The sequence below is a fragment of the Enoplosus armatus genome, chromosome 2, assembly GCF_043641665.1.
Source record: "Enoplosus armatus isolate fEnoArm2 chromosome 2, fEnoArm2.hap1, whole genome shotgun sequence".
Lineage (NCBI taxonomy): Eukaryota > Metazoa > Chordata > Actinopteri > Centrarchiformes > Enoplosidae > Enoplosus > Enoplosus armatus.
Genome location: NC_092181.1, coordinates 16,042,617 through 16,060,486, shown reverse-complemented (window position 1 = coordinate 16,060,486; position 17,870 = coordinate 16,042,617). Strand labels below are relative to the sequence as shown.

The window sequence follows — 17,870 nt, the reverse complement described above, 5'->3', positions numbered from 1 at the left end:
CTAGATGAATAATCAGTACAATCCTGTGTATAAAATGTTCATATTACATAAAAAAAAAAAAGAACAAACATTTCAAGCATATTTACTGTATGGTAGCTCAATGCCCTCAATGATCTTGTGTGAAGAGTTCCCTCTATTTCAAAACGGTCAATGAACGCTCAGGTGTCTCATCACTGTCAGACAAATCATCAGTTTGAAAAATCCGCCCACTCATTCCATAGCAACCTATCAACCATGTTTCACAAATGAAACAGACACTGAAAGTGTTTTTTTCTGTTATTTAATTAAGATATACATACTGAACTGCAAAAATCTGGTTTACAAAATTTCCATTCTAACAAATTGACTTGAGATGTACAGAGTTCTTGGGATTGAGAAACATCTATTATGTGTTTACGCTACAAAATACAATAAACGAAGCAAGGGTGAATGGAAATGGGGTATATTCAAGACGACAGATTAACAAAAAATATTTAGTGATGTTCAGAATAGAAACTTGAGGCGCAGTTGGAACATTGATTTAAAAAAAAAAAAAAACTTTCTTGGTCAATTGCCATTATTGAACAAATACTTTAAACATTCCCCTCCATTTTACTAAGGTTTTTACCCACACTCTTATTTCAAAATTGATATAAAACTGCATTTTGCATATACCCCAAAGGTCACAGAAAGTTTGTAATGAACAAAATGGGCGTGGTGGAATGCAGGGAACAGTGGAGACGAGAAGGACATAATGCACCTATAAAAAGCGAGGAAAGCGCAAAAGGAGGGAGGATAAAAAATGGTTGCAAAACAGACGATGGGGATCTTAATGAGGCCAGGCTTCTACAGGGAACAAGTGAGAGGTGAAGGGATCTTTCCAAAAGGTTATGTGCGGGCGCTTCTCTCCGTCTCTGCAAGACACTCCCTGACCAGTGCACGGGCATGGATTATACCTGAAGAAGACAAACACGAGGGGTTAAATCAACAGTTTGCTTCTAATTATTTTTTGCAATTTATCTTGTCATTTTCTGCCATCTGTCAGAGTCTGTCCCATCTACAAGAATCTAATTGATTCAAGACAGCCATTATTGCTGAGATAAGGTCAAGTTAAAAGGCAAAATTGGGGTCTGTCTGCCTGGTAAATTAACACCACAGCCACTGCAGTTACTGAGGTTTCTAATGCAAGTGATTCTATGCCAATCACACCAGTCCATTACTTCTACATATCTTAATTACTATCCATCAGAAAAAGATGATAATTTCCTCCTCGGACCACATTTATACATCACAACACATAAAGCTGACTGTGTCGGGGACTGTTGTCTCAGAACATGGTCTTTTTAACTTGGGCGTTTTGTTGACATCGGCTTTACTTCCTTAATGTTTGGTGTCCCACCACAAAAAAATTATTCATCATTCATAAAAATCTTGACTAGCGCTGAAAACAGGTATATGTTTCTGACAAGTAAAACATACCTCTCTTTAGCCTCTCCATTGCACTCTTGCTCCCAGCGTATGTAGGCCTGATCTCACGGCTCATCTCCTCAATGACAGACAGAAGCTCACTGTAGGTGGACCCTTGAGACACTTTGACAGGCTGTTTGTGTATTTCCACAAACATGTAACGTTTGGGGAAGGGGAAAAAAAAAGATCTATCAAGACAAAGTAAAAAATATGTAGACTCTTGCTGACATGATATAGTGTGTAAGTAAAATAGAGGAAAGCCTGGGTATCTTTATTTTCAAGACATTAAGTCAAAATGATACTAAGCTAGAACTATTTTGTCTGTCTGACAGATAGTCCCATAACTTTTCCCATCCTATCCTCTCTACATTGCCATGCTTTCATGGCCGTAGTGAAGCCCATCCCTCCTTTCCACTGTTTCAAATGATTCCAAATGGTTACAATCAATCTATCTATCTCAACACTCCCATGCATGTCACATGCCTGCAGATGCCTCACAGTAACAGCCTTCTAGCAATCAATATTTACTGTACTCCATGAATACAGAAAGACATGTTTGTCTGCAGATAATTTAATTTACTGAAGATTTCTGAAGGTGAATTAACTGAAGCAGACTCTCTCTTCCATCTTGTTGTATATCTGAATGTTGTAATGGAAATTCTACTCCAACTAAACTGTTGATTGTGCCTTTGTTTTTGTCTTTTGTCTAGGTACAAAACTCCAATAAACCTAAAATTTAACAGGACCTGTGCTGCTGCAAATTAAGACAAGGTCCCTCTTATAATCACCCTCAGTTCCAAAATAAAAGCCAGTTTACAATTAACGATCAGTTTTCAAATAATAGCTGGGGGTGTGTTCAGCTCAACATTTGTACTCTCTAACTAATAAGACAATGAGTAGGCAATTTTGTGGCATATTCATCATTCATTTGCTTTGCAAGTATCACACTGCTTCAGCCCAAGTGAGGAATTTAATGGAAAGTGGCTGGCAAAGCCATGGCATCAAGTACAAACTCGACACCTGTACAGGCCCACATAAAAAATCATCATTAAGAGTGGTTGAGGTTTGATTACTGGTTTACTTGTATGTATGTACAGTTAGAAATATTTGGACAGTGACACAATCTTCATGATTTGGGCTCTGCAAGCCACCACATTGGATTTGAAATGAAACAACTAAGATGCAATTGAAGTGCAGACTTTCAGGTTTAATTCAAGGGGTTGAACAAAAATATCCTATGAAACATTTAGGAATTGTAACCATTTTTATACAAAGTCTCCTCATTTCAGGGGCTCAAAAGTAATTGGACAAATTAACATTACCATAAGTAAAATGTCCATTTTTAATACTTTGTTGAGAATCCTTTGCAGGCAATGACTGCCTGAAGTCTGGAACCCATGGACATCACCAAACGCTGGGTTTCCTCCTTTGTGATGCTTTGCCAGGCCTTTACTGCAGCTGTCTTCAGTCGTTGCTTGTTTGTGGGTCTTTCTGCCTTAAGTTTTGTCTTGAGCAAGTGAAATGCATGCTCGATCGGGTTGAGATCTGGTGATTGACTCAGCCATTGCAGAATATTCCACTTCTTTGCCTTAAAAAACTCCTGGGTTGCTTTCGCAGTATGTTTTGGGTCATTGTCCATCTGTACTGTGAAGCACCGTCCAATCAACTTTGCTGCATTTGGCTGAATCTGAGCAGAAAGTATATCCCTATACACTTCAGAATTCATCCGGCTGCTTCTGTCTTCTGTCACATCATCAATAAACACTAGTGACCCAGTGCCATTGGAAGCCATGCATGCCCATGCCATCACACTGCCTCCACCATGTTTTACAGACGATGTGGTGTGCTTTGGATCATGAGCTGTTCCAATTCTTCTCCATACTTTCTTCTTCCCATCATTCTGGTACAGGTTGATCTTAGTCTCATCTGTCCAAAGAATGCTGTTCCAGAACTGGGCTGGCTTCTTCAGATATTTTTTGGCAAAGTCTAATCTGGCCTTTCTATTTAACCCTCTGTATTTACTCTCATTAAGTCTTCTCTTTATGGTAGACTTAGATACTGATACACTACTTCCTGGAGAGTGTTCTTCACTTGGGTGGATGTTGTGAAGGGGTTTTTCTTCACCATGGAAAGGATCCTGCGATCATCCACCACCGTTGTCTTCTGTGGACATCCAGGCCTTTTTGAGTTCTCAAGCTCACCAGTGGGCTCTTTTTTTCTCAGAATGTACCAAACTGTTGATTTGGCCACTCCTAACATTTCTGCCATCTCTCTGATGGATTTCTTCTTTTTTTTCAGCCTAAGGATGGTCTGTTTCACTTCCATTGAGAGCTCCTTTGACCTCATGTCGTGGGTTCACAGCAACAGCTTCCAAATGCAAATGCCACACCTGGAATCAACTCCAGACCTTTTAACTGCTTAATTGATGACAGGTTAACGAGGGACGAGCCCATGCAGCCTTATGAGTCAATTGTCCAATTACTTTTGGTCCCTTGAAAAAGAGGCGGCTACATATTAAAGAGCTGTAATTCCCAAACCCTTCCTCCAATTTGGATGTGAATACTCTCAAATGACAGCTGAGAGTCTACACTTTAAGCCCATATTGATTATATAACTGTATCCTGAATGTGTTTTCGCAAACAGCTAAAATAACAAAACTTGTGTCACTGTCCAAATATTTCTGGGCCTATCTGTATATGGCATTATCAAAGTATGAGACGACACAACAGTATGGATAGCTGCACTGCAGACATACCTGAACAAAGCCCATGGAGGGAGGGCCAAAGTCACTGAAAGCCGGCCTAAAGTTGGATGACGAGGGCAGAGATGGAGAGGGCACAGAAGAGCCTGGGCAGAAGAGGAGAACAGCTGCAACTCACTACAGCTGGAACTTGTAACACAAAAACAATGAGAAGAAAGCTGCCTTCTGAAACATTTTATTTAATCTCAGTAAGATATATATGTAATCATTCACTGTAAGGTTCCCTAAAACGCATAAGCCATTATTATTAAGTCCATTCTTTTTTACACTAAAGACACCTCAAGTGTTTTATCTTCCATACCATGGCCACATTCCATTCCCCTAGTTAATGTGGTAGGTGCATGATGATGATAATAATGTATTGTTGCTATGGTTACTTGCACTCTAATATTGGCTAGATTAGCATTGATTTATAATGGTAATAAGACTGTAGACCAGAATTATTTTCCATGGCCATGGTATAAAATGTTTTATATTCATAACATAGAGAAATGGCAACGGGCCAATCACTGCATGTCCAACATTAAAGCTGTGTGGTATCAGAACCTGGAGGTGTGTGGTTGGAGCCAGATGGCGCAGGGGCAATGGGTTTGTAACTCATGGCGATGTCAGCAGGCAGCTCCCCGTACGACGCGCCACTTCCTTCGGTCCCGTCAACCCGGTGCTTATACAGCTTTACTGGTGGTGATGAGCTCCTAAGAGCTGAGGCAAAGAAAATAAGCACACACACAGAAACACAAACAAAAGAAGATGGTATCAAATCTACAGTTAGGCCCCTATATATTTGGACACTGACCCCATTTTTGTTATTTTAGCTGTGCACCAAAATATTTTCAAGTTATACAGTTATATAATGAACTTTTAATTTACGATTATGTTAATTTGTCAAATTACACACAAGCCCCTGGAAATTGGGGACGTTTCATACAATGTTTTTGTTCAACCCCTTAAATTAAATCTGAAAGTCTGCACCTTAATTGTTTCATTTTAAATCCATTGCCGTGGCGCACAGAGCCAAAGTTATTAAAGTTGTATCACAGTTTGTAGTTATCAAAGCAGTGAATATGAATATGTAAAATTCAAGCACATTGGTTCATTTTTTCATTGTTTACCACTCTGTAGACGCAATCTAAAAAGGTGGCTTAATAGCTAAAAGCAAGGGCTGAACCTTGATACATTTCTCGGTATCTGACTTTTTATGGGTAAGCACTACAAACATTTTGCCAACATCTTGGCAAAATTTGCATTGCTTATTGGCATGCATGCTTACAGTCAGCGTCTTAACCCATAGCTAAGGGGGCAACCGCACAGTTCAGTTTGAACATTTGGACTGTGGATTGAAGATTTGAAGCTTGAAGTGAGTTTAGCTTTATGCTCACAGTCCTTGTAGCTGCATTTACCCTCAGACCATCAGACTGTCATGCAACAACAACTGCAAGTAATTCATTATAATTACAGTTCAACTACATATAACTTCCAAGTAGTTAGCTTTAGGAAGATGCACCAAATAAAAAGTTGTAATGTAAAAAAAATCACCAATTAAACAGCAAAGAGAGTTTAAATGACTCCTGCTTTTCTGTAAATCCCCCCATGGCTTGGAACCACAATACATCTATGACTGTCTGTTACCATAGGTCATCTGCTAACCGTTTCCCAGTCCCTATTTTTATCCTAAAATTGACTTTAAATCAGAATCAGAAATACTTTATTGATCCCTGGGGGGAAATTATACAAAATGGGTTTCCATCCTTTAAATGTGTGTTGTCGTATTTCCCACTGTCTCTAACATTGTTTATGCATTATGTAAAGCACTTGTCTTTGTGGATGAAATGCCTAAATAAAACTATAGGACGCATTGCTCCCATGTACTTATATATACACTTATATACTTATATAGTGAACAAGGTGACACAGTACCGATTAGTAACGTTGGACAGTCTATCTATCTATCTATCTATCTATCGTATGTATGCGAGACGAGACAGAGGTTTATCCCCGATAACCTCTAGAGTTAATCTTTACAACTTTCAATGCAGACAGGGTTCACCTGTCATTCAATTCTGGTAGATATTGTATCTGATAACTTCTTAGAGATATGCATTTTAGATATGGATTTTACTTGATCAGCTTCGTGTGTTCGGATTTACAAAAACCTTTCACCTTGGATGTCTGAATGTGATCGGTCAAAGGCATACGAACCAGAGCCAGAGGTGCCCAGTGAAACAAAAGCTGACGTTAGCTTTAGAGGAAGGTGCCAAGCTAACTACTACTTGGTAATGTTAGCTAGATTAGCTAACGTTCACCGGTTAGCATAACAACATAAGCAGAACGCAGAAAAATAGTCGTGATACAGCGTTGATGTCCTACATATAGACAGTGAACGACAGAAACGTTATCTACACCTGTGACCATTGAGAATTCAAAACAGTGGTTTATTTTTACCTTTTTAATGAGACTTTAAATCCTCTGTGGGAAGGGAGACCTGTCTCTTCCTCTGTGTGTGAGTCTGCGCAGAAGAGAAGCGTAGTGTACTACCGTTTTTTTACTTTTAGAGCGATGCGATTGGATGATGTAACCTATGACGTCTGTTCCAAACGTTTTCGTCACAAGGAATCACTACAGCACCAAACATGAGAAATGAACACATAGTCCTAAATTACAAATAAATAAATGTAATATGTTAAACAGTTTGCATCTTAATTTATCATTTAACATCATTAATTCCCAGGTATCCGCATCTACCGCACTGTCATAGACCGGAAAGAGAGAGAGAAAATATAGACTGTAGACTAGAAAATACAAGTGGCTGTTAACTTACTAGTCTAATTGGGTAAAAATCATATCCATAAGTCCATTTTTTTTTAAATCGCTCCCATCTACTCTGTTATTCATTATTGAGTTTGGAAATTACATTCAGTCTGTTTAACTTATCAATAATAAGAAAATGTGTACATACAATTAGTCTGCTTCAGGACTTATTTAAAGAGATTAGTAAATAGAAGTAAATGCCCATTGCATCTTATTTTTTATGGATGTTTTTATCAATTTATCTGCTTAACTTTACTCTTAATATGTTTACTATATTTATTATTTATCCTTTTTCCTTTTCTGTTTTTACTACTTTGTATTTATCTAGCTTTTTCTTTATTGACATTTCATGTTTTAATTTAATTATCAGCCGCATGTGGCTGGTATTGTTTTCACCTTGTGAGTCTGTGTGTGTCTCTTCATGGCAAAATGTGGTCCTGGAGACACCTACTGTGGTGGGAACTATCGCAGTTTTGAGTACTTCTGCCAGGTGTTTATATGTCAATGTGCATTTTACTTTTTTGTAATTTATTTATTTTCATACACTATGACAATGATGATATCAATGTTCGGTTTTGGTTTTCATGCCGCAAGTGTGACACATGTTCTAAATGTAGTTTGGAAAAAAAGAGAAAAAGAAGCTAAACAATTCATATCTCTACATGATTTCATTAAGTATCACACTGTCGTCTTGCCATGGCTGTAACATTTCACCCATCTGAGCTGCTGCATCCAGAGACTGCAGAACAGAAAACCCATTGACTCTGTAGCATCTCCACAGTTTGACACCAGAATACTTGTTGTGTAGATAATGTCCTTGTTTGCTGAGTGGAAATGATTTCTTGACTATTATGCAGCATGGCTTATTTATCGGTGCATGCAATCAGCCGTAGCAGAGATAGAAACAGGAAGCAAGCCACTGATTGTAGTTATCAGAGCAATGAATATTCATTCACTACAAATCATGGTGTTGAGTGTAATGTATGAACACACATCAGGTGCTTAAGGCAGTACTTCATAACTTTAGGTTGACAGGTGTGTGATGACTAGCAGTGCCTTTGCCCGCCCCCACCAGGTGCTTGATTTCCTGGCTGAAAGAACATGTGAGTAAAAAGATAACAAGAGAGAGCAGACTGCCCCTTGTTCGACCTCTAAGGGTATCATGTTCTGTACAGTAAATGAGCTACCTTGACTTTGAGAGACAGAGCATCATCCAGTCCCTTGTCCTGTGTCGTAGGTACAGAAATTTCTGTCATATTCGCCAGTTCTTCGTTTGACTGATTCGCACCTTTGTTGTTCACATCAGAATCAGAATCAGAAACTGTTTATTGCCAAGTAACATACCTTACAAGGAATTTGCCGTGGTCTGATGGTGCTACATTTTTTTTTTTTGGCATATAACATATAATCTGACAGACAACAAGCATGTCAAAATATAAAGGTAAAAGAATAAGATAAGATAAATAGCAAACAGTGCAGTGACCAAAATAAAGTGTCCAGTAGGGGGTGTGTGCGTTAATGTAACGCAGGGGGGACAGGGGCGGTGTACGTTAATATAATGTATAACTTGTGTTTGTGTTGGGGGGGGGATCAGTGCAAGACGTTGGCCGTGTTTGTCAGGTTGACTGCAGAGGGGAAGAAACTGTTTTTGTGGCGGGAGGTTTTGGTCCTGATGGATTGCAGCCTCCTGCCAGAGGGGAGGGGGTCAAACAGATTGTGACCGGGGTGGGAGGGGTCGGCAGCGATCTTCCCTGCTCTCCTCAGGGTCCTGGAGAGATGGGAGGTTGCAGCCAATCACCCTCTCTGCAGAGTGGATGATACGCTGCAGTCTGCATCTGTCCTTGGTGGAGGCAGCAGCGTACCAGACAGTGATGGAGGAGGTGAGGATGGACTCTATGATGGCAGTGTAGAAGTGAACCAGCATTGTTTGTGGGAGGTTAAACTTCCTCAGCTGCCTCAGGAAGTACATCCTCTGTTGGGCTTTCTTGATGAGGTCCTGGCTGATGATGGAGCCCAGGAAACATGATGGGATTCACCCTTTTAGGCCTGGTTCTCAAATGTTTGAATGTTGATTGTTCTCAATACTTTAACATGGTTTTGCCAAAAAGGTAAGACAAAAATAGATTTGTTTTCACCATTTTTGGCTTTACCTTGCAAATGTTTGGACATATCTGATTCATAGTTTTAGATCTGACACTACACACTTGTCTGTTTCTAAGCTACGGTCCTCATCAGTGTATAAATGATAGCCAGTGACAATCAGCAAGGATGATTACTGAGAGAAACATGCAGGATTCTTGTTGTTTCACTATTTACTCCTTAATTGTGGCATAATATTCATAATCACATATCTCCATTATATATCAATTTGCTCACATACGTATATCAGCTGGAATGAAGAAGTGAGTAGAGCACAAATCATTTACTTCAATTTTTTCCCCTGGGTGCAGGGTAAGATATAGAGCAGTGGCTTTTAAGATGGAAGATATTCAGGGTTTTGCTCAGAGATACATAAGTAGACATTTGCCTCAATTACCATAAATTACTGACAGGTATTTGACTCGACCTTTAGGCACAGGCAACTTAAAAGCTTTCGAAAATGTGTCCCCATTAAACACCAGAAATCCTCCATGTCTCAGAAATAGAATATTTCATATTTCAGGGATTTCACAGTGAAGATTCACAATAACAGCAAAGTTACAGAAATTTAATATGAAAAGAGAAGCAAGGAGGAGGTCAGAGCCTTAGAAACCCAGACGATATTTTCTTAGTGCACATCTCTGGTTGTTTGTAAGGGATGACGGTCAACTGATTTAACTCTCGAAGTCTTGGTAAGACAGAGATGCAGTTATTTTAGGCTGAGGATGACAGCATCTTTAACAAGGAATGAGGCAGAGTTCTGGTGAGAACAAGTGTTACTTTTATTTATTCATTTTTAATAGTTCTACCCAGTATCCAGTACTGCTTCTTTAATAGTGACAGTAATTGTTTATGGTGCTATCTTTTGCCTTAAATAGGGGTCCATACTATAATAGCAGTATTGTCAAATCTAGAAGAAATGTTCTAGATATAATATTTAATACTCAAAGGTGTAAGCAGACTCTGATTTATCTGGTTCATTCAGCAGTTCAGTGATGGCTCAGTTGATGGATAACACTCTTTCTTTTAGACTGAAAGAGGCGTTCGCCTGTTTGAGCAGTGTCACCGATTACTCAAACAATATTGCACAAATGTGAGTGACTCATTAATTCACTGGGTCAATAGTTAATTTAGTAAGTCAATTCAGTGTATGTAAGCTTTTAAGATGGTCCAGTTTGTCTGACTGTGACTCGACTGAAGGGCTGAGGTTGTGCAGTTGTAAATAAGTCTCATGCACTCAAGTCTGAAAAAATTGAATCCTTCTGGAGTCTGGACCTCACCTAATGATTCTTTGTAGAGAGGTGTGGTACTGTGAGGGTGAGGGAGAGATGCAAAGAGGAACTATATGTTCTACACAGGTATGTTCCTCTGCAACAAGTGAGAGGAATAAGGCATTCAGAAGGCTAAAGGATACACATAATGCTCAGAGCATGGTAAGTTACAAACGTGCTGAAAAAAAAACAAAATGCCAAACAAAAAAGAAAAACCTGAAAACGATTCTGTGACAGAATTGGAACATAAATATGGAATGACTAAAAAGACGGGAGCTTATAAAAGAGAACGGTGATATCTAGTGTTAGTAATGTGTAATGAGGACAAAGATGGGACAATGGTCTTTTGTAAGGCTCATAGCTCAGAGAACCTGTTAGAGGGCGGAAAACAGCAGAAATCATTCTTTTGCCACAGAGAATTGCAAAAATGTTGACTGGCTAATGGATCTTCCTTTGTCCTTGGGAGAGATGAGATGAGGGAAAATATCACATGAGTTACATCATGAATAAGTTACATAAGTAGATAAGTGCAACCAAGTCTCCTAGATATTACATTTATGATTGTTTCCCATTTAAACTGACAGACTGCCTGGATTATGTTCAGAGGCAACGTTTGATTTTTTTGCCTAAATGAAGTGTTACATTTATCTGCCGCACAGTCACAAGGAGGTGGTCATACAAAACACAGGACTGTGACACCAGAGTCTAGGATTCGTATCCTGACCCCCGTCTATGGAGAGGTGTAGGCACTTTGTTTGAGGTTGGAGAAAGATTGTGCTTTTGGTTAAATGTTAAACACTTTCTGTCTCAAGTCACTGCCTTTTTTGTATTAGACCAGACTACGATCTTTCCCTAACATTAACCAACTGCTGCCATTGTCTTAACATAACCATGAAGTTTAATGTGTTGCAAGATATTTTGGCAGAAAACCCCCCCCAAAGGTTGAATATCATCATCAACATTCTGCCACTTGCCAGATACGTTTATTAAAAACATTTCCTCATTATGTTAAACATAATTCGGCCAGCATCTTGTTTTTACATTTAAATGTATTTGATGTTGCAAAACATTTCTAGGAGACAGGGCTGGTAAAAAGAGACCAAGAAAAGTACATAGAGATATAGTGTTATTTAAGAAAGTGGAAGGAAGCATTAGTGACCCTGATCAGAAGGCCATAAGGATTCCAGTGATCAATCTAGATACAGTTAACAAATAATGCAAGTTATATGGGGAACAGTAAATAAATTAAAAAAAAAAGGAAGATAAGATAAGGGGTTAATTTCACAATGTGTGAGTGTTTTAAGGAAGTGAACGGAAACAACAGAATCAGTTATGTGTTTGAGACAGTGCCTTGTTGCAATGGTATGAGTTTGTGGTTCACAGAGTGGTGTTATCAGCCTTATTTAGTTTTTGATAAGGCTGCCAGGACTGAGCGTTGTATTTTGATAGCTGAAATGGAAAGGAGAGCAGAATTACGTGAAAATGAGTTGGCTCCAACTGAGCCTTTATCTGTTGTTCCCTCGTGTTTGTGGATTTCAGCATTCTGGATAGTGTACGGAGAGGAAAATTGAACTGGCTGAGGGTAGCAGAGGATAAAATTTAAAACAAGGTAACAGCAGTGGGCTGATCAGTATTCAAGAATACTAGTTTTGCATATCATACCCAGAAGATGAAACTAGTTAATTTATCACACAGTAAATGCATGCATAAAGCAAGACTGTGACTTTCCTCTTACACATGAAAATGTATAATAAATATAAATAACCAATAAAACATGCAGTCTCTCTATTTACTGTAATACACACAGGAGCAGTGGCGAAAGAAATATTCTTCCAGATATTTTACGCAAGTAAAAGTGCCAATATAACGATGAAAAAATACTCATACAGAAATACATTACAGGTAAAAGTCATGCATTTAAAGAATTCTTAAGTCGAGTAGCAGTGGTATCTGCTAAATATACTTTATATACACTTTTATTCTGCAGAAAAAATGAAAATGATCTATTATCATATATGACATCAGATGGTTAATACTGTTGCATCAATGTGTAGGCAGGATTTCACTGTTCGTGGTGGAGTTGGACTTGCTTTAGGTTCTTGAAGACGTTGATCTTTTAGATGAAATCTCATGAAATCCCATGAAATCTGAAAAGTAACTACAGCTGTCGGATGAATGTAGAGCAGTAAAAAAACTATGATAATTCCCATTGAAATGTAGTGAAGTAGAAGTGTAAAGTAGCATAAAATGGAAATAGTCAGGTAAATTACAAATACCTCAAAATATTTTCCTTTGAAATTCATTCATATATTTGAGCATAGCCTGGTGTACTTCATGTTTATACTGTGCTATCTTTAACATAGACAACTTTAATGTCTCAAGTTAGTCAGCACAGTAATCACAATCTCATTCACTTGCTTGTGGTGCAACATGGTTGTGCGCGCAGCACGCACCGCTCCACTGTTTCGGATGCAAAAAAATGTCTGTCATGAAAACAGTGTTTCCATCTCCAGTGTTTTTGTGGGAGTTCTTCCGCTGAAAAGAGTCAGCTTTTGGAAGTTGTGGCACCTCTTTCCTTTACTCCAGCCATGCCACAAAAGCTGAAGGCAAAGCTTTTCCAAGAAAGTGCGTCGCATTAGAGATCTTCTACTCGGACTGTATCTTGACTGTTGTCCCATTCAGAGCTCATGTGGTCTGAGCGAGTTTCAAAAAGTGTTTCCTTTGTGTCTGTAAGAGTTCAAAAACAGATATCTGCATTTTTATAGATTTTCCCTTTTTTATTGTGCACTCCAGGGTATCTCGATCAATGGGTTGTTTTGATTAAGAATTATTCAACAGTTTTCCCGGGAACCATTTTCTATAGACTGTGTTCTCTTCATCTCACATGTGAGGTGTGATTTGTCCAACTACAGCTGACTCCAGAACTTGAGATAATAGATATGCTCCCCGCATTCCGGTCACATCAAACATTGAATGTGTGGTGGGGCAAAAATCACAAACCCTTGCATGAACAGACTCTGCCTTTGTGTTTGTATCATCTGCTTTGTTTGGAAATTACACCATAAACAGCACCTTGAAAAGACATTAAATAAGGCTGGCCACTGCTCTTTGGAAAGTCTAAAAAGTGCGCTCTCCTTAATAAACCATTTGGTCAGAAGGAAATTTATAAAGCCAAAGTGATTTACAGTGTAAACGTTTCTCTAATGAAATGCATTTAAGAGCTTTGAATCTTGCATCTTAGCAAGTTGGACAATTATAAATCTGAATCTATATGAGTGTAAAGATCAATTCCTTTTGTTGGCTGTGTAAGAATATGTATTTACAGGCTGAGTGTAATTTCTTTTCATGATCAGAAAACTTCTTACTTCCATAGTTGGCCTTGTTGTAACAGCACACTTCTTTGTGCTTTAATTACGTCTCTCGCTGTGTTGACAACGCGGTCTGCAGGTTCTCTTTTTAGAGAAATACCCCAAAACCTTCTAGCAGTAATGACAGCGAAGGTAAGTGTGACTCTTGTTTACTTCACAGAGGCGATCTGTTGCCAGCGAGGGGCTGCAGCTCCACACATATGTCAGCAAGTTATTCATTGTCATTGATTTTGTCTCTCTGTGGAGCAGGACCACATCTGGACAAAAAAACACATTCCTCTATGATTACAAACTCAGTAATCTGACCTCTGAGGTCATAGATATGTCTTGCAGTTATGACAAAATGTAGGCTCAGGGAATAAGATGTGGTTGGGGGGAAAGGAAAACATTTAAAAGGCATGGACTATACTGTCAAGTCAGTATAGTCTACATCTGATTTCTGCCTATTTCCTCCATCACGGGGTTGTTCCAATGTCTAATACAAGGTGCCTCCATGGAGACAAGTCTCATTCGTTTATCTGTCACTGGCTCATACATCACTTATATGCTGTTCAGTCTACTGTAAAAATGTTATTATTATTTATTATTATTATATATTATTATTTTTGACCATTGGTCTGAAGTAAAACATGACATTAAATATAGAAAAAACATCATTGTACGGTGGCCCTGAGAGCTCAAAACACTGAAACTTAAGAAAACACATACAAATGGACAAAACACAAGCAAATTAAGAAAACATCTTTGCAAACCAATTTGACAACGCATGCTTTAGAAAAAAAACTGCTGCAAAGTGAGAAAACAACCAAATACAGAAACGCTGCAAGTAGCACAAACGACAATAGAAACTGTTTCCAGTGGAAACAAAAAAGTTGAGATGCTTTCTTAATTTGCAGAGCGTTGAGCTCTCAGGGCCACCGATACATTATACATAGTAAGTAAGTAAGTAAAGTTTATGTATAGAGCACATTTAAATACAGCTTAAGCTGACCAGTGCTATACAGAGGGACATTAAATACACACAAAGACACAAACATATCAACGGCAACAATAAACAACAAAGGGCAAGTACAGAAGTGTAGATAAGGCAACCAATCAAAGGTTTAGTGGCCGAAAAAGCCAGTGCATACAAGGAAGTATTTAGTTTGGATTTAAAAACTATTTTGAAGAAGATCAGTTTTCCCAACAAATATTCATGCCCTTTTACATCATATGTCTGTAAACAATATATAAATGGAAGAATGGCAAAATCCCTTCCCCCCAATTTCCCTCACTTTCTCCTCACTTTTCTCACCAGCTAGTGTTGGGCAAGTTCCTTGAACATTGTAATGAATTACTCATTACACACATTACTCACTGAAAAGGTTAATGGGTATAAATGAAATAAAAAATATCTTAGGCTCTGAGGGAATGTTAACAAAAACTTTCCAAACGTCTTGTATTTAAGCACAACAGCGCAACAGCCATTACACGTATCACAAAAAAAACTTCAAAATATACAAACATTACAATAAAACTCCACCATTTTCAAAATATACAAATACACTCCTGCACCAGAGTCACAATTTCCGATAAGTACAACATATGCAGCATTTGGTGTATGCTGTCTATCCAGTCAGCACATGTATTTATATTTACTGACATAATAATTTCATGTTAGGACATCCTAGATATGTTTTTACTTGAGTATTTCTTTCTTCAAAAGGGTGGGAGCCAAAATACAAAAAATCAAAATAATTATTTAGCAGGTAAAAGGTTGGCATGGGCTACTACAAACCCCATGCTGCACGATTTCAAGTATCAACAAAACACTTCTCTTGAGGAGACAGCTTGAATCAGAATCAGAAATACTTTATTGATCCCCAGGGGGAAATTACACAGTTACAGGTGCTCCAATTCAAGAGGAGAAAGTAGCATACATTTAGAAATGAAAAGTATGTACAAATACAGGTAGTACTATGTGACAGGTGAAATAGGTCCAGAATCAGTCTGTTTATTCTGAGTGTCTGACACTCAGAGGGGGGAGTTGAACAGTTTGATGGCCACAGGCCTCAGAAAATAGAGACGGCTCTGGCCCTTCCTGTAGAGGGCATTAGTGTTCTTTGCCCAGTCCAGTTTATTGTCAATGTGAACTCCCAGGTACTTGTAATCCTCTACAATGTCCACACTGACCCCCTGGATGGAAACAGGGGTCATCGGCGCCTTGGTCCTCCTCAGATCCACAGTCAGCTCCTTAGTCTTTGTCACATTGAACTGTAGATGGTTCTGCTCGCACTATGTGACAGAGTTGTCCACAGAAGCCCTGTACTCATCCTCATCACCTTTACTGATGCATCCAGCTATTGCTGAGTCATCAGAAAACTTCTGAAGATGGCAGGTCTCTGTGCAGTAGCTGAAGTCCGTGGTGTAGATGGTGAAGAGGAAGGGAGAGAGGACAGTCCCCTGCGGGGCCCCGGTGTTGCTGACCACTCTGTCTGACACACAGTGCTGTAAGCGCACATACTGTGGTCTGCCAGTCAGGTAGTTGACAATCCAGGACATGAAGGGGGCATCCACCTGCATCTCCGTCAGCTTCTCACCCAGTAGAGGCGGACGGATGGTGTTGAACGCACTGGAGAAGTCAAAAAACAGGGTTATCCAGGTGGGGAATCGGTGCAGAGTTTTTTTTTCAACAACAACCTGCAGTATATAAGCTGCGGATTCACTCAAGATATGTGCTTGCAGAACAAGAGGTCCAGTTTTTAATGTCACTCTTCTTAATGAGAGCTCTTTGCATGTTCATGTAATTTCCTTGACCTTCTCCGGCACAGCAGGCATTCAAGTTTTATAAAATGGAACCTCAATAGCCATCAAGTTATAGTTATATGGTTTTGTCTGTGTAATAATCCCCGTGCGCTGCACATCCTGCTTCTGCTGCCAGACCAACGTCGCCATCACCCACTTCAAGGTGAAAGCAGGGAGTTGCCTGCCTCTGTTTGTCCGTGGTTGTAGTTACTTTTTTTTAAAAAAAACGTTAACGGAAGGTCATGAGTTAATTATATTGATATCTCAGGATAACAGTTTTGTCATGAGAGTTATCCTGTAGACCAAAAAGAAATTGCTTCCACAAGATCAGAATCAGAATCAGAATCAGAATCAGAAACTGTTTATTGCCAAGTAACATACATTACAAGGAATTTGCTGTGGTCTGAAGGTGCTATTGTTTTGATAACAAATAAGTAGAATATAAAAGCTAAAATAAGAATAAGAATAAAAATAAGATAAGATAAGATAAATAACAACAGTGCAGTGACCAGAATAAAGTAAAGTGTCCAGGTAGATAATGAGATAACTAACCCAATAGTCATGTGAAAGGGACTTAATTGACCATAGATAATGAGAAAATTAACTTGTCTCAATATAATGGGATAAAAAAAAATAGCCATTCAGCCACACCTCCTTTGGCTTCCACATACTTCACTGTATTGGTTTGACTTGAGTTCAGCTTGGTATTTTTGTGGCACATTCAGTACGGTAGACTAGAAGACGTCTGATGCTGCCGGCCGTTTTCTGTAATGGGTTACTGGCAGAAGGTATGTGGGCCAGAGTCCATGACCTCGCAGGCTTTCAGTTAGAAAAGGGTAGAGAGGTTAAGTCAGGCAAGAAAACAGGAGAATCAACAGGCAGGAAATACATGCGCACAGGGAGGTAGGAAAGTAACTGTGTAAAGTGAGACATGGAGAAGAGGGAAACTTGTAGGCAGGGGGGGGAAGACGGAATCTTGGGGAAGTTGACATGGAATTGGTGTCTCAGTTGAATTGTAATCGGTCTATTATACCAGTTTTATTAGTTAACCAAAGGGAAAGGGAAAGTCGGAGAGGGAGAAACATTTTACAGCTGACAGAATTGAGAGCAAAAAAAGGAAAACAGAAAATCAATATGAGATGGAGATTAAACTTGCGATGTGTTTGAGTGAGATAATTGTGTTTATCAGCTTTATCAAGGTGACGGCAGACTTACTTTCTGATTTGTTGGGGCAAAGATTCTCTGTGATGGATCATCGATGGCTGGAATAATGAGAAACTAGAAACGGGAAAG

The 17,870-nt window shown here is 39.0% G+C and overlaps 1 protein-coding gene across 1 annotated transcript; it reads right to left on the bottom strand.

Annotated features, from left to right (window-relative positions):
• Nucleotides 1-264: 264 nt before the first annotated feature.
• On the bottom strand, nucleotides 265-6,706 carry cdk2ap2 (cyclin dependent kinase 2 associated protein 2). Its single transcript, XM_070922663.1, has 5 exons — nucleotides 6,650-6,706; nucleotides 4,754-4,909; nucleotides 4,202-4,293; nucleotides 1,459-1,579; nucleotides 265-935 (listed from the first exon to the last, which is right to left on the bottom strand). The coding sequence occupies exons 2-5, from the start codon at nucleotides 4,806-4,808 to the stop codon at nucleotides 868-870; spliced, it is 336 nt and encodes a 111-aa protein (XP_070778764.1). The 5' UTR covers nucleotides 4,809-4,909; nucleotides 6,650-6,706; the 3' UTR covers nucleotides 265-867.
• Nucleotides 6,707-17,870: the final 11,164 nt, after the last annotated feature.

Coding starts and splice junctions, on each gene's coding strand:
- cdk2ap2 (XM_070922663.1), bottom strand. CDS start 4,808: ATGAGTTACAAACCCATTGCCCCTGCGCCATCTGGCTCCAACCACACA. Junction 1,580..4,201: donor CCTCCATGGGCTTTGTTCAG/GTATGTCTGCAG, acceptor ATACACAAACAG/CCTGTCAAAGTGTCTCAAGG. Junction 936..1,458: donor AATGGAGAGGCTAAAGAGAG/GTATGTTTTACT, acceptor TGTCTTCTTCAG/GTATAATCCATGCCCGTGCA.